The sequence below is a fragment of the Cyanistes caeruleus genome, chromosome 14 (assembly GCF_971803275.1).
Source record: "Cyanistes caeruleus chromosome 14, bCyaCae1.hap1.1, whole genome shotgun sequence".
Taxonomy (NCBI): domain Eukaryota; kingdom Metazoa; phylum Chordata; class Aves; order Passeriformes; family Paridae; genus Cyanistes; species Cyanistes caeruleus.
This window is the reverse complement of record NC_141714.1, coordinates 1,897,825-1,913,217: the sequence shown is the minus strand read 5'-3', so window position 1 is coordinate 1,913,217 and position 15,393 is coordinate 1,897,825. Positions and strand designations below refer to the sequence as shown.

General features: G+C 46.2%; 1 protein-coding gene across 1 annotated transcript in view; it reads right to left on the bottom strand.

Annotated features, from left to right (window-relative positions):
* LOC111929250 (phosphatidylinositol-3,5-bisphosphate 3-phosphatase MTMR8) overlaps positions 1 to 15,393 on the bottom strand; it is a 21,933-nt gene extending 6,540 nt beyond the window's left edge. Inside the window, exons 1-12 of the mRNA XM_086850895.1 lie at positions 15,305 to 15,393; positions 13,692 to 13,814; positions 12,640 to 12,802; positions 10,363 to 10,520; positions 8,686 to 8,814; positions 7,264 to 7,398; positions 5,468 to 5,600; positions 3,995 to 4,104; positions 3,003 to 3,128; positions 1,393 to 1,442; positions 629 to 829; positions 119 to 247 (exon numbers count right to left, since the gene is read on the bottom strand). Of these exons, the coding sequence (XP_086707021.1) occupies positions 119 to 247; positions 629 to 829; positions 1,393 to 1,442; positions 3,003 to 3,128; positions 3,995 to 4,104; positions 5,468 to 5,600; positions 7,264 to 7,398; positions 8,686 to 8,814; positions 10,363 to 10,520; positions 12,640 to 12,802; positions 13,692 to 13,814; positions 15,305 to 15,328 (1,481 nt within the window). The 5' untranslated portion in view covers positions 15,329 to 15,393. The remainder of the gene's footprint in view (positions 1 to 118; positions 248 to 628; positions 830 to 1,392; positions 1,443 to 3,002; positions 3,129 to 3,994; positions 4,105 to 5,467; positions 5,601 to 7,263; positions 7,399 to 8,685; positions 8,815 to 10,362; positions 10,521 to 12,639; positions 12,803 to 13,691; positions 13,815 to 15,304) is intronic.

Here is a 15,393-nt window from a genome sequence, read left to right as displayed (position 1 = left end):
GGAATGGAGGGGAAAAGTAAAACAAACCAAGCTAATCACTGCAAATTTATTTGATTTAACCTGAGTTACCAGTGAAAGAAATGTCCTCCTCCTTCCCCTTCTTAACTGAGACACTTACTGGAAACTGAAAGGTAGAGTGTTTGGTTGAAGCTCTTTGTAAGCTGTAAACCCTCTGTACAAAGGATTTCTCAGCTCCTGCTTCCTCTGTAAGAGGAAAGGCCACAGGGAATGGGTCTTCTCAAAGATTCTGGCAAGTACAAAGAACATCTGATCACCAAAAAAAGCAGCAAGTGGATTAATAACTGCAGCTGTTGGGAGTAGAATTAAATTAAGGGAGATATGAATTGTTTTTATGCTGGACCTGATTGATTTCATAAGCACAGGATATTAAATTAGACACTCTCCTGACCAGAAGGGATATCTGCAAGTCCTTATTGTGCTCCAAACTAAAACATCTTTTTTTTTTTTTGGATGTAATTCATATTCTTTTCTCCCTTTGGCTAAGGGCAACATTGTCTTGATAAATGGTTACATTCCACCATCTCCAATTCCATAAAATACACCCATCCCGTTTTTCAGACATTCCAAGGGATTTGTGGCCTGCTGGCTCCAGGAAGCCCCAGCTCACCTGAGCTCCTCCCTCTCCTTGTGGCAGGTGCCCAGGAAGTTGCCAAACTGGCAGGAATAAACGTGGTCGTGGATCTCCAGCAGGAAGCGCTCGCTGAACTCGAAGGAGCAGGGGAACTGCTGCATCAGCTGCCACACACACTCCACAAACTGAGTGAACACAGGGGACACCTCTTTGGGGTCCCCATCCAGGTGGCCACACCTAGAGAGGTGAAAAAAGCAGAATAAACCCTCTGTCACCCACCACAAAACGTCCCTTTGCCATCAGCTTCCTTCCAGGTCGAGTTTGTGCTTGGAACTCGGGCAAGTCCTGAGGAAGTGGCTGAGATCCTCTCCAGGAGAGGCTGCAGGAGAACCAGCAGGGCTGGCTGGAGCACTAAGGATGGGACAGGCTGCCCAGAGAATGGGGTCAGCATCCCTGGAACTGTTCAAGAGATGTGTGGATGTGGCACTTGGGGACATGGGTTAGGGCTGCTGCTGGGTGATGGTTGGACTCTGTGATTTTGGAAGTCTTTTCCAACCTTCATGTTTCTGTGATTTCCATGACTAACACTCCTGAAATGATAGAATTTTGCAGGTAGAATTCAAACCATGATTTTTTAAAGCAATAAAAACACAGCGATGAAATAACGGCCCCTGGTTCCATGTCACCAATGCCAATGTTTTCCCAGTGTTTTCTCCTTTTCATTTCAATTTTTCATGGGATCCCCTAAACCTGCAGACAGTTTTGGTTTCACTCCCCCCAGGGGAATGTGCTCCTCTCACCTGTGTGAGAACTTGTGGCCCATTGCAATCCACTCCTTTTCTATCAGGACCTGCAGGTTCATTAAGAAAAGAGAATTAATTTGGTTAAAAAAGCAAAATGAAGCCTTTGATGTTAAAGCCTAAAAACCTGACAACCTGCTGACCCTACTGCTATAAATATATCCCCAGAAAACAATGGGAACAGGAATTGTGATCTATAGATTATCCAGTTACCAAGGCAATGGCCCTGCTGGAATCAGAACTCATTTCAAAACTATCATTTTGAGGGAGTTTCTAAGTTGTTAAAATCATTTTATATATTTATATATATATATATTGAGCTCAAAGAATTATCAGCTTAATATTGCACTGTGCTATTTAATTTGGAAAAGAGTGCTGTGATATTCAGCAAAATAAATCAGCAACTGGAGTTTAACAAATGTTTAACAGAATAAGTCCAGCTGCATAATGAGGAGTTCAGGATGAAATCAGAACTATGTGGCACTTTTTAAATAGATGCCTGCAGTTACAGAGAATAATAACTGTTATGATCTGTTTTCCTTACAGATAAAATAATCTGTTTTCCTTACAGATAAATAAGATAAAATCATCTGTTTTTCTTACAGATAAATAACATAAAATAATCTGCTTTCCCTACAGATGTCTCACATGGCTGAAGCTGCATCCATCATTACTTTTACATCATTACTGGATCATATATAAAGATAATTCCTGTTATCATCACCCAGACTAAGATGAGGAAAGCAGAAACTCACAAGAGAGTTCTTAGAAAACTTCATTTAAATTGTTTTTTGAATTTTCCCATTCTTTGCACTGCTGCTGAATTCCTTTAGGAATAACCCCTAGTCAGAGGGGTTGTGCCTACAAACCATGGGGACAGGCAGGGATGTGTCTGTGTCACTGCTCCTCCTCCTAAGATAAATCCTGTTCTCAGTTCAGGCAGGATTGCTCAGAGACAAAGCCCAGGCAGATGTTTCATGTGCTGGTGGAATTTTAACTGTTGAAAGACTGCAGTCTGATCCAGAAACAAAAATAGAAACAATAAAACCAGCGTGGAATGCAAAGAAACAGTCCTGGCACTGGAAAAGGCAAAATCTGCATTGTTCTGATTTCAGGGATTCCTTCAGGGAGCTCTCCTGAGACAGAGCAGCTCTTCAGGTATTTAACGAGAGGTGAATGGAAAGAAACATCACAGAATGCCCTGAACTCATGCAGGGATGGCTGCAAACTAATAAAAAAGCCTGCACTAGAAGCAAAAAGCCAAATTGAAATGAAATGGCTTTAAAAAAATGATGCAGATTTGACTGATGGACAGGGGACAGGGCTGAGTTCACCCAATTTCAAATCCCAGCAGATAAGAGACCAGCAGGACAAACTCCTCCAGCACTTTTGGATTGCTGCCAGAGCTGCATCCTTTGCTGAGATCCCTCAATAGTGGCTCCCATGCAGACCTTACAGGAAACAAGGATTTGGGAATTGTCAGCCGATTGCTCGCAGCAATTTGGTTACAGAACCAAAGCTGCTCTATGTAGGTCACCTACACCTGTCCCAGGAAATGGCCTGAGCCCTCCCCAGGGCCTGCTGGCACTGGGATTGCAGCGTGTCCTTACCATGAAGCCTTTGAAGGTCCTGTAGAAGGGGTCCAGGAGGAGGCTGGCCAGGGAGCAGACCTGCGCCGTGCGGTCCCAGCCGTCGGAGCAGTGCACCAGCACGCTGGCCCTCTCCTCCCTCACAGCCTGCCAGGGACACAGCAAGAGCTCAGGGAAATGCTGTCCCTCACCTGCACCACCCCAAACCTCCAGGGAATGCTGCTCATCTCTCCCCTGGCCTGTGGGAATGCACCAGTCCATCAAGAGAAGGTCCAGCTAGAGCTGGTAGAAAACAGCCCCTGCAATCTCTGGAAGGCCAAAGATCCCCAGGCTCTTCCTCTGAGGAAAAAATGTGGTGGATGAGTGAAAAAATAATTGGACACCAAGGGATTAGAACTCCAAGATAAATTAGAAGAGTTGATGCCAACTTCTCCCCATCCCATCACCTTTTTCCACGTAGGACAGGAGAGAAACACCAGAGTTTCTTGCTTGTGAGGTGGGGAAATTGCGAGGGACAACCAACGTTTACAACTCACTCCTCTCACCACACACTTCCTGCACACCCTTTACCACTCCTGAGTGATTTCCTTCCTCCTGCCTGACCTGCAAAGCCACCAGCTCTGCAGAAACGAGGACTGTGTTGAATAATTTAAAATTACTGCCCATTACATCACATCGAATCAGGAGAAAAGAAACCGGTCAAAACAATCCCTCGATGAAAGCAGAGCAGTGGATGAATAACGAGCACAGAGTTGTTTGCACTGCTATAAAGAAAGGTTTATAAAGGTCATTTATTCACATTTTGTGATCTTATGTTTCAAATGAGCTCTAATAAAGCCCTGTTACAATACAGAACACAGGAGCTGTACTTGCCCAGCATCACCAACGTTTTTGGAGAGATTAAGTCAACCTGAACAACACCTTCTCCCCAGAGCCACCTTCCCAACCTTGCAGCATCCCCAAGACACCAGGAGGCATTTTGGAATGCAGCTGCAGCTGGAGAGCAGCTTTACCTTGGCCAGGAAGACACCTGCATCCATCACAGCCTTGATGTGCCGCAGCCAGCCCGAGTTCTCCAGCCCCGTCAGGAAATCGCTCATGGAGGGGGACTTCATCTCACACACTGGGAGCAGACACAGAGAATCAGAACAGCAGCCCTTGCACCTCCTCATTACCTCTCCAAAAATCTTCAAGTGCTTGCAGCATTATCCTGTCCAAAGGACACACTAATGGTTGTATATCTAAAATTCGTAACTAAAAAACCGCTGGTTTTGTGAGGATTTGAGGCTCTGGAAATCTCCTCCTGCTCTTTACTTAAAGGGTAACTCATTATTTATTCAGCTGTGTTTTTTCCAGCAGTGAGCTGTTACTTCACTCTAAATCACCATCACATCTACAACCACTCACTCACATCCCAAAGATTTGATTTCTCTCTAATTTAGAGACAGAAATAACAAGTCTAGCCTTGAAGGCAACTCAGCTGCTCTAATGAAACCCAGCACAGAAAATACTCAGAGTAATCAAGTTCAGAACAGTCCATGAGCCCCAGTGAACGAGATTTTATCACTGCTGGAGAAGAACACGGGAGAAAACAAGTTTTTATTCTGCCTCTTCTCCCACCACAAAATAATTCTGCCAGGAAGAGGCAGCTGAGGACTCAGGTTGTGATCAGGACGTTCTGCTGGGTGGGAACAGCCCCATTTTTGTCCAAGGTCAGCATGGATCCTGCAGGGCCACCCGGTAGCATCAATTACCTAACTATTTAAAAAAAAAAAAGATAAGCATTATGGTGATTACTAAAACAATAAACTTCTATTTTGGATGACAGCACTTGAATTGAAAAATTCTCCAAAATTTTATTGGTGAAACTCTGGGCCTCATTACCCTCCTAATTCCCAATGCTCAGGTGATTCTTTTACCCTGTTTTGCATTCTTCCCTATGATCACAATGAGCTTAATTACTCTGCATTCTCAGATAATTATGGATTAAAACATTAATTTAAGAAGTTTAGTTGAAAGGAATCAGAAATGAAAAGTTAGAACCAAGTATGTATGAGACTCAAGTCTTTGGAAGATCATGCCAAAATTGTATTTCAATTCAGAAATATTGTTAATACTCCAAATATAGCAAACCCCAAAAAGCATTTCTGAAAAATCTCTGTTGGTTTGCTTTCCATAAGCCATGAAGCAACCATGAGACTGTCTTAGCTGTGAAATGTAATATTTCTTCTTCTATTAACACAGCACATTCACAAAGGCATGTTTTTAGTATTAGTTGCTAATTTTGAACCACTATAAAACCAAGCACAAAGAAAATGTCAAGCAGGAAAGCATTTTAACAGCATTAATGCTTTCAGCCACTTGAATGCAGCAAACAAAGCAAGATGCTGACTTTGCTTGCATCAGAACACGTTTGTGCATGGAACATCTGGATATTCAGCAGGAAGTTCTGTCCAGGGGGGTAAGAAAGACAAGGCTGTACCCACCTTCCAGCAGTTTCTGCAGGCTGCTCCTCATCACATGGATGTTCTCGATGCCAATGAATTTAAAACGAATGTTTTCATAATTATCTTCATTCTCATAGCCCTTCCCAGCGGCTCTGTTGGCCATGGCATTCAGCTGGCAAATTCAAGGGGCAGAAGAGAAAGAGAAAATCATGACCAAATTCAGAGAGGCTGTTTTGCAAGTCCTTTTTTGTTTGTTTGTTTGGTTTTTGTTTAAATCTCCCAGAAAATGTACTGGACAAAGCTGTTACTCAGTACTTCCCCACCTCCCAGACAGTTCTTTCAGCTGTTTCATTACAATTACTGCAGTTCATTAGTCAGAGGCTCATTAAAGCCCTGCTTAGGGTAGTGTAATCCCCCAGTTGCTGCTGTCAGACACCCCAAACCTGCCCTAACTGTGAGTTTACCTAAGGAAATTCAGACAGGCACAGGAAAGCAGAACTAGAAAAGCCATTTTTAACATTTTTTACATACGTGGTGGTATAGAAATAGTAAAGGAATTCCAAATTTTCATGGACATACAAGCATCAGAGGGAAATAAACCAAATTCAAGTTGAGCAGAAAGAACAGAGCAACTGCAAGAGAGAAGTAGAAAAGAAGCCACTTGCTCTTAAAATCCCCCAAGCCAGTTCAAGAGCTACCAGTATATCCTTGTTGGGGACACAAAACAGAGCAGCTCAGCCCACCCTTATCAATTTGGGCAGCTTTTGGGAGAGGAAAGAAGAGTCAAATATGGTGGAGACACCTTTAGAAACATAAAATAACCCCAGTGCTTCAGTTCTGCCACAGTGGCACAGCTTGGCTTAGAAAGAGAAGTGTCAATTATAAATTCTTCCCTTGTCACCAAATGCTTTAGCACAAATTGCCACCAGTGATGGATTTCAGCAGCACATCTCTGCCACTGGCAGCTGTCTGTACCAAAAGAAATGCACATACCATGGCAGAACAGGGGATCTCTAGGAAATGTCACACTAAAAGCCAAAATACACACTGGAGCAAGATGTGAAATGCTCTCTCTTTTCCCCAAAATTACTTTTTCTTTATGGCCCTCACCATAGTTTAACTAAACTTGTAGTTTATATAAAATAACTGCAAGAAATGAATGGTGAAGCAGGTTCTCAGCTCCATTTTCAAATAATCAGAGCAATTTAAATAATTGTGTGGTATGAAACCCCTCATGTTCTAATTGCCTTCTACCAACACTCCTAATCCATATGTTTACAAGAGAATAATTGGAATTGGTTTCTAAACTCAGTTCCTCAAGATGACAGTCATTAAAATTTTCATTTTGCAAATATTTCCTCTCAAATAAACCCTCAGCTCTCAAGTTCCAGCCCCAAATACTGGTGCTGAGCTGTATTAAGCTCCATCATGAGTGTTATTTTTAAAAGCAAAAAAATAAAAAAAAAATAAAAAAAAAGGGAGGGATTGCTTTCAGAGCTGCACTTCCTCCCAGATCTGCCAGTAAAAGCACTTCAGCCTCGTGGAACTGAATCCTGAGGCTTCTCTCCAACTCCACTTCCAGTTCTCTCTTTTATCCTTTAGGACTCTGCAGGAAAATGCTTCTCTGTTCCAGGCAGGTCATCCTGAACACAAACCTCAAACCCAGGATACCCCAGGAGGGCAAATCCTTGGGCTCACTCCACATTCCCGTTGTACACCCTGAACCAGGAGCCCGATCCCACATTCCTGCTGCAGGACCCACCCAGAACAAACTGGAAACAGCACTGCTCATTCAGACAAGAGATTTAAAAGCAGCCCAGAGCCCATGGAGGTACCTTTGGCCTCGTGTCTACAACATACATGAAGGGGCAGCCGGGGTTGGCCTCTCGGATGGCCTGGAGCATCTGCTCGTCCTCCAGGCAGCGCGCGCTGAACCCGGCCAGGGGCTGGCTGCAGCGGCACAGGGCAGCCTGCAACACAAACACAGAGTCAGCCCCGCTGCACTGCCCCTCCTGCTGCCCCAAAGCCCTCTGGGCTCGCAGCTGCAGCCTCTCCTGCTGCCCCAAAGCCCTGGCAGTCACAGTGGAAGCACCCTCTGTGCTCCTGCTGAAGGGCTGCTGCCACGGTGGACGCGCACTGCGCCGCTCGCCAAACGGCAGCTTCGGGAAATTTGGGAATGAGGAGGCTCTGATCATCTGCCTGATGGTCCCCACCCCAAATGACAGCAGTTCATGGGATCCCAGAATGACTGGCTGGAAAGGACCTTCAAACATCTCACTCCACCCCCTGCCATGGCAGGGACACCTTGCATTATCCCCGGGTGCTCCAGGGATTGGGACAACTCCAGGGATCCAGGGGAAGCCACAGCTCCTCTGTGCCAGGGCCTCCCCACCCTCCCAGGAAACAATTCTTTCCAATATCCCATCTGATCCTGCCCTCTGGCAGTTTAAAACCTGTTTTAAACAGTCTGTCACTATGTTCTGTCACTATGTTCCCATAGAAAAGTCCCTCTCCCTCCTTCCCATGAGCCCCCTGAAGGTACTGGAAGGCAGCAATTTCTCATGTTTTCCATTTGGTTTCTATTTCCAAACCATTCTTTTGAGTTTTTTCCTTATCAGCCGTTGCTGTTGCACATTCAGAGCAGCACTGGGTGTATTTTAAGGAAATTTCATTAGTTTCCAGCACATTAGTTTCCAACTCCAGGCAGTGCCCAGGTCAAGGCACGCTTCCTCAGGAAAACAACAATTTGGCTGTGACTGAATTTTCCTAACATCAGCATCTAAAACACTGCTGAGGCAGCAAAGTTACAAATTTACATTTTGGTCCTCAGTGGAAAAAAAAAATAAAATGAAACCTTCACTTATTCTGAACCAGTGGGGATTTATTTCAGGGTGGTTCCTCCTCTTCAACACTAAGAAAATCCAGCCAAATTAACATATAACTTGATAAAACATTATTCAATATAGCTAAAGAGGAGATTAAAAAACCCCACATCAGAAGGAATTGCTGAAAGCTGATTAAGAAAAAATTCCCAACAGGAAGCTTGGAAAGTCTGTGCTTTTGGCAGGGCTCTGGATGCATTCCAAGCATTTGCCTTTAGCTCGTTCTGTAACTCAGAACGAAAGCCATTAAGAGAAGCACAGCTCTCAAAGGCCTCAAATCTAATAATTATCTTATTCTTTCCTTTCATTAGAAGGGAACTGGACAAAAAGGAGAAGCCTCATTCCCCCCAAGGCAGCAGGCAGTGAAGCACTGACATTGTTTTCCTTGTATAAGTAAGAAAGCACCGGAATCCGCCCTCGGCTCCTGAACCTTGAACTTCCCATCACCACGGCCTTGGTGGCAGCTCGAGGCACCACGATCTCAGGAGGGTATGTGCTGCAAACCTGAGGGAAAGCAGAGAAAAAAAAAACCCAGACATTGCTCCTGAGCACTTCAAAATTCATAAAAAATTCATCTTTAGCTTATTAGGTTGCAAAGTATTCAGGAAAACAATGTAGGAAACAATCAACTCAGCAGCTGAACCTCAAAACTGGACTGCACCATGCAGACTCAAAGGAAGCTCTTTAAATCCAGAAATTTGATGGAAGTTTCTAATTTAGATTCACAGAATGGTTTGGGTTGGAAGGGACACTAAAGCCATCCCACCCCCTGCCACGGCAGGGACACCTCCCACTGTCCCAGGCTGCTCCAAACCCCATCCAGCCTGGCCTGGGACACTTCCAGGGACCCAGGAGCAGCCACAGCTGCTCTGGGCACCTGTGCCAGGGCTGCCCACCCTGCCAGGGAACAATTCCTTCTCACAAAAGGAGAAATTAAGAACAACTGTATTTAAAAAAATGTTTTGCAACTTGAAAGGCACTTCCAGCACTCAGGTGGAATCCTCAGAGGGCAGCTTCACCCTTTCTCCTCAAACAAACACGGTCTTTGCAGCATGGACTTCCCAGACAAGCTGCTCTCCAAGCCTGGCTTTACATCAGGCTTGACAATTCTAAACCACAGGCTGGAAAGTCTGAGGAAACCCCAGAACACCTGAGAGTTGCACAGCAGCAAGCAAAGCCTCAGAGTGATGAATGATTTGAGATGGCCACATCCAGCTGCCCTCAGCAGCTACTGGGAACAGCACCTCTCACATCAGAGCTCAATTCAGGCCTCCAGGCAGGTCAAAAAGAGGCAGTGCCCTCTGACAGCACAGGCTTGGATTTCTTCAAGTCAGAGCTTAAAGTACAGAAAGTTACCAGGGAAAGGGATTCAGGGTTATAAATATGTTGGTGTCTTCCTTGGAGTTGCTTGCTTTGCTTTTCAACAGCCAGGTCTGACTGCACACAGCCCCAGAGGAAATAAAAAGGGAAATAATGTGGAGCAGGATTTTGAACAAGCTTGCTGACAAATGCTTTTGTTTCATGTTGTTTAGATCCAAGTTGGCCTTTCAGGGAAGTAACAGCAGCAGGCAGTTCAGACTGAAATGACAGAGGGCCCTTAGATAGCAGAAGATCCAACTGAGAAAGCAAAAAAAAAGGTCTGTTTTCCACTGCTGTTTTTCCCTTCTTTCCTTCCCTAGTCCCTCCCCACTCTGCCTCATTCCCCACCAATCCAAACTGCTGCCATTTCCTTCTCTCCTCCACATCTGTCACCAGCCAGGTGGGACAGGCTTTGGAAATACCAAAAGCAGCTCAGGGTACTTGAGGCTTTGCCTAACAGATGGGTTGACATTTCTGCAGAAAAACAAGGCTCTGCTCTCTTGCCAGGGGGATCAAACACAGCAAGGTGACTCTGCAGCTCTCCTGGAGCATCATTATCTGCAACTCCCCATCGAGATGATGTGCTCTGACCCACACCAAGCGAGCTCCTTCCTCCCCAGAGGCAGCAGCAGGGCTGTCATTAATAACAACAAGGAGATAGTGCATGAGATGGCTCCTTTGGGCAGGAATTACCTCATAGTCCTTATTAATATCTGTTATTTCCCAGGAGTCATTGGGAATTCCCATGCGCTGGTAATCCAGTCTCAGATCAATCAGTTTCCATCCCATTTCCCGGTTCTCCTTGGACATTTTAGGATTGTAAGAGAAAGCATAAAGTTCTTCAGGTTTCACTGGGAAGGAGAAAGGAAAAAAATCAACGTGAGGTGCAAAGACATCCAGGGAGGGCAAAACTTCTGGAAATCAATGACTGAGTGCTCCTGAGGAGTATTCAAAGTATTTAAGACTTCTCAACCTTTTATAGATTTTTGGCTGGGACAGTACCAAGTGCTGAAATACATTCTGAAAGCCTCAGGAATTTTCCAATAATCAGTTCCCACATGCAGGGCGATACTTTAATTTTAACAAGGTGTTTTAGCCCAAGTTGGAAGAACTAATTTCTCCTGAAAAAATTATTTCCTCCTGAATTTGCTGTAGTAAGCATGTGAGATGGGATTTATATCCCAATCATTAACCCACACAAGAAAACATGGATTAAAAGATCTGTTTTCCGTGGAGAGTTCATACAACAGCTCCTGAACACCTGTAAGGTCATTGCTCAACAACAAATTCTGAGACTGGAAAACCTGAGGGATGTCTGGAATATTGCTGTCAGCCCAACAAAGGGTGGCTGGCTCTGGCAAGTGCACATTTATCGTCCCAACCTCCTTCCCTCTCTTCACAAAATGCAAATCCAACCAACAACTCATCCAGCTGATTCTCAAGGCAGCTCCAGAGACAGAGGGAAAGCTCTCAGAGGCTGATAAAGCAGCTGGGTACTGAGCAGGTAACCCAGAGCTGTCCATCACACATGTGCAAATCATCAGTAAAGATGTGCTCTGCCAAAAATCCATGAAGGGAGCACACTCAGACATCTTCAAACAAATCATCTTAAAACATCAAAACATCTTAAAACAAAAATGTGCTGTTACAATCCAGAAGTAGAAGAAAAGAAAGAGCTACAGCATTGACACTGTTGAGCCAAAGTGAGCCCCTCAAGTGACAACTCCCACGCTTCAAGCACTACCCAAACTTCTAATTTTCAAACCTCAAAGAGCAGTGACAGCTTTTAAATGCAACACCACAAACCTGCCAGCAACAGCATCACAGGCAGAACTTCAGAGCTAAGAAAACCCCAAAAAGCACAAGTGCAGGGTTGCTGGGAACAGACACAGGCCTTAATACCAATTTTTAGAATATCTAAACTCAGCTAAGCCCGTTTCTCCCACAGGATTTCCAGCCCAGCAAGAAGCTGCCTGGTGCCATTAATTCCCCTCCCTCAGCCTGGTGACACCATCACCAATTGCAACTACAAATGACATCCTTGTAACAACACAACTCCAAATACTGGTTCCAGCACCCCAAAAGCAGAGGCTGCCAGAGGCAGAAGCCAGGTAGGAGCTCAGTGGAATGCTGTCCTGCAAGAAAAGCCTGAAGATTCATCCATGCTGGAATAAAAAGCTGGAGCTAGAAGAGAGCACAGGCTTTTGAGGGTGTCTGGCTCACGCTCTAAGAGTGACTCCAAGTCAGGGTGAAGCACAGGCTTTCACAAGTGAGCAAACACTGCAGAGCAGCCTAACCACGCTGCTGGAAACAGCAAAAATGCCAATTTGTGGGATTTGGGAATTCTGTGATTGCCTGCATCAGCTGGAAAGGGCAGAACTGCACACAGCCAATAGCTGGGTGACACAAGGGAGTGACAGTGGCCAGGTTTGGGATATGAACTTTGCACAGCTCTCCACAAGTTCCTCATGGGAGACCACGTCACTCCCACTGCCAGAGCCACTGAATCACAGAGAGGTTTGGGTTGCAACAGCTCATCCAGACATCCCCCACTGTCCCAGGTGCTCCCAGCCTGGCCTTGGAACTTCAAGGGATCCAGGGGCAGCCACAGCTTCTCTGGGCACCCTGTGCCAGGGCCTCATCACCCTCACATTCCTTCCTTCCTTCCCAATATCCCATCCATGCCTGCCCTCACAGTGTGAATCTATCCCCTCTTGTCCTGTCACTCCAGGCTCCTGTAAATAATCTCTCTCCATCTTTCTTGTTGGCTCCCAAGACTGTTCAGTTTGGAAGAAGACGTGATCTGATCTCCTCAGAGCTCAGCTCCCTGACCCCTGCCAACATCCCTGCTGGAAGCTGATTCTGATCCCACTCCTCCCCACCAAACCCAACCATGGGGCAGCAGAGCTTTCCCAGGGCTCATCTTGGAGCATTCCAGAGATTCCCAGGACAGATTCCCAAGCCCAGTACCTGGCTGGGAGAGTTTGAGCAGGGAGGTGAACACATCTTGGCAGTCCCTCTCCTGCCCAATCACAAAGTGAGCCACGTGGAAGTTCTTGCAGTGGATGAGCAGGGGGTACCCAGCCGTGGTCAGGGGCAGCTTCTCCACGCTGGAGATGTGGTGGTGCAGGATCTGGAGAAAAGGGAATAAACATCATTTATCACTGATAAAGCTGGGAGCAGTGCAAGCAGATGGGAAACCTTTGTGACAATCAAGCTGTTGATGCTTCCTGCAGCTAAGGAGCGGCAGAAAATGAGTTTATTTCTGATATTAATCAAACAAACTGCACCCAAAAGCCAGGGAACTAAAGCAGGATTGAAAACACAGAGGTACATAAATAACTTTCAGAGGCAGATGTGCAGCTCAGTTTTCCTGGTGCACTTGGCTCTCCTTTCACCTCCATAAGAAATACATTCTGTCATTCCCACTTCACCTTAGAATTAATAAAATAGGCTCATTTCACTGCTAGTTCTGCGCCTCTAAAAGCTGCAAATTCATGTTTAGCAGTCTTGTATATTGAGTTTGAAATAGGAAATTACACAAGTGTTTCTACATTCCTTGAACTGACACGAATTCCATGAGTGAACTCCATCGAGTCATGTCACCATTGTGCTCACTTCCTTCCGAACCAGCTGTTTCTGGCAAGCATTTGGTATCAAAATGCTCTGGAAGACCACTACAGCTCTGGAATTCCCACACCTGCTCATTCTGAAAATGACAGCATAAAGTTCCAGGACAAGGGGGAATGGCTTCCTACTGCCAGAGGGCAGGGCTGGATGGGATATTGGGAAGGAATTCCTGGCTGGGAGGGTGGGAAGGCCCTGGCACAGGGTGCCCAGAGAAGCTGTGGCTGCTTCTGGACCCCTGGAAGTTCCAAGGCCAGGTTGGAGCAGCCTGGAATAGTGGGAGATATCACTGCCCATGGCAGGGGTGGAATGGGACGATCCTTCAAGTCTCTCCCCATCTAATCCATTCTGGGACCCGAAGCAGCTTTTCCAGGTGTGTTTCCAGCCCACCATACCCATGTTTCCTTCCTGACTTCAGCAGAGGCCTCCACGTAGATCAGGTGTGTGGCTGTCAGGTACAAGGTCCCGCTCGCTGCCTTCCTGTTGGCGTAGCGATCCAGCAACTTCACGTTTTCCACCTGCAGCAGGAACACGGCGTGAAAACACCACAGAATCCCAGCATTGTGAGGATGGAAAAGCCCTCCAGGATCATCCAGCCTGTGCCCACCTGGTCACCCAGCCCATGGCCAGTTGTTCATCGGACAGGATGGGGACTCCAAACCTCCCCGGCAGCCCCTTCCAGGACCTGACCACCCTTCCCATGGAGAAATTCCTCCAAGTCCAGCTTTGATGGAAGAACTACCTAAGCACCAGCTGAACTCCACTCTTTCAACTCCTAATACACAGCTCATGAAACAAGACAGAAAAAGACAAGAATTTAAGTCCCCCCTGCAACACCAAGTCAGCCTGACACCATAAACTCAAATTATTTCTCTGTGAATTAAAGCCATAAAGGTTAAGCAAACAGCTGAGGTTCAGCACCAGCAAATCCTAACAGGATTACTGGATTTGTAGCCAAGATGAACCCAGTTTGTTACCGTGTGAGGCTGCAGAAATAACAAAGCAAAGACCTGCAAGGGAAAGATTTGTCTGTGCTCAGGGTGATCAACATGTTGCTCTAAAAGGAACAGCCCTCTCCAGCCCGACTTCCCACTGCTCACTCCCTGTTAGGAGCTACTTCTTGTAACTCACTTCCTGGCCTCCAAGTGTATTTCATAAACCACACCAGGCTAATTAATAAAAAACAGCTTTAAAGAACATCAGCGCAGACATAATAAAATATGTTACAGCGCTGGATTGATTTTCTCCTGGCCTATTTGCTGCCTAATGAACGCAGATGGAATTTTTCTTTCACCATTTAGCAGAAATAATAGGAAAAAATAATTGGATAGACAATGAAAACAAATGTTTTAGCAGGAAATAATAGATTAGTTCTGGGTATTGAATGTGTGAGCTTTCTTATGTCTCAAGTACATCATGGAAAATCTCAGCAAATGAATTGGAGAGCAGAGGCCTGGGCTCAGTGTCCTCTTAGCAGGTCGTGGTTTTCAGCAGATATAACTATTAAATACAATATTGCCCTTTTCAGGGCACTACAGACATGCAGGACCAGCAGAGCACCTCAGAGCAGCAAGGAGCATCCCCAAACTAACGTCCTACAGAATAACAAAACGAGAAACAATAACCTTCATTGCAGCGAAGGATAAAATTACACTATCAACTGCTGCCTGAATAATACAATTCCTTTTAGTACAGCATTCCCGGAGCTCCTGTTTGACTTAATTCAATAGGGGGGCGGGGAGGGAGGGAAGGAAAAAAGCACCCTTTGGTTCACTCCTTGGGGCTGAGAGGAATCTCCGCGCTTTGAGAGAAAGGAAATAATTCCGGAATCGCCCCCAAACCACCCCGGGGTCTGCCCCCCACTGAAACCCCCTCCCCACGAAGCGCCACGAACAGCTGGGCACCGCGGCTGTGACCGCCCCGCCCGCATCCCCGAGGGCGCGGGGGCCGCTCGGCGGCGGGGGAGCGGCGGCAGCGGCGGCGGGGAGCCGCGGGAGGCCGGGGTTACCTTCGGGGTGCTGATGTGCTCCATGGCCGCCCGGCCCCGCCGTGAGGGGCGGCCCCGCCGCCATCAGCGCCCGCGGCCCGCCCCGCCCC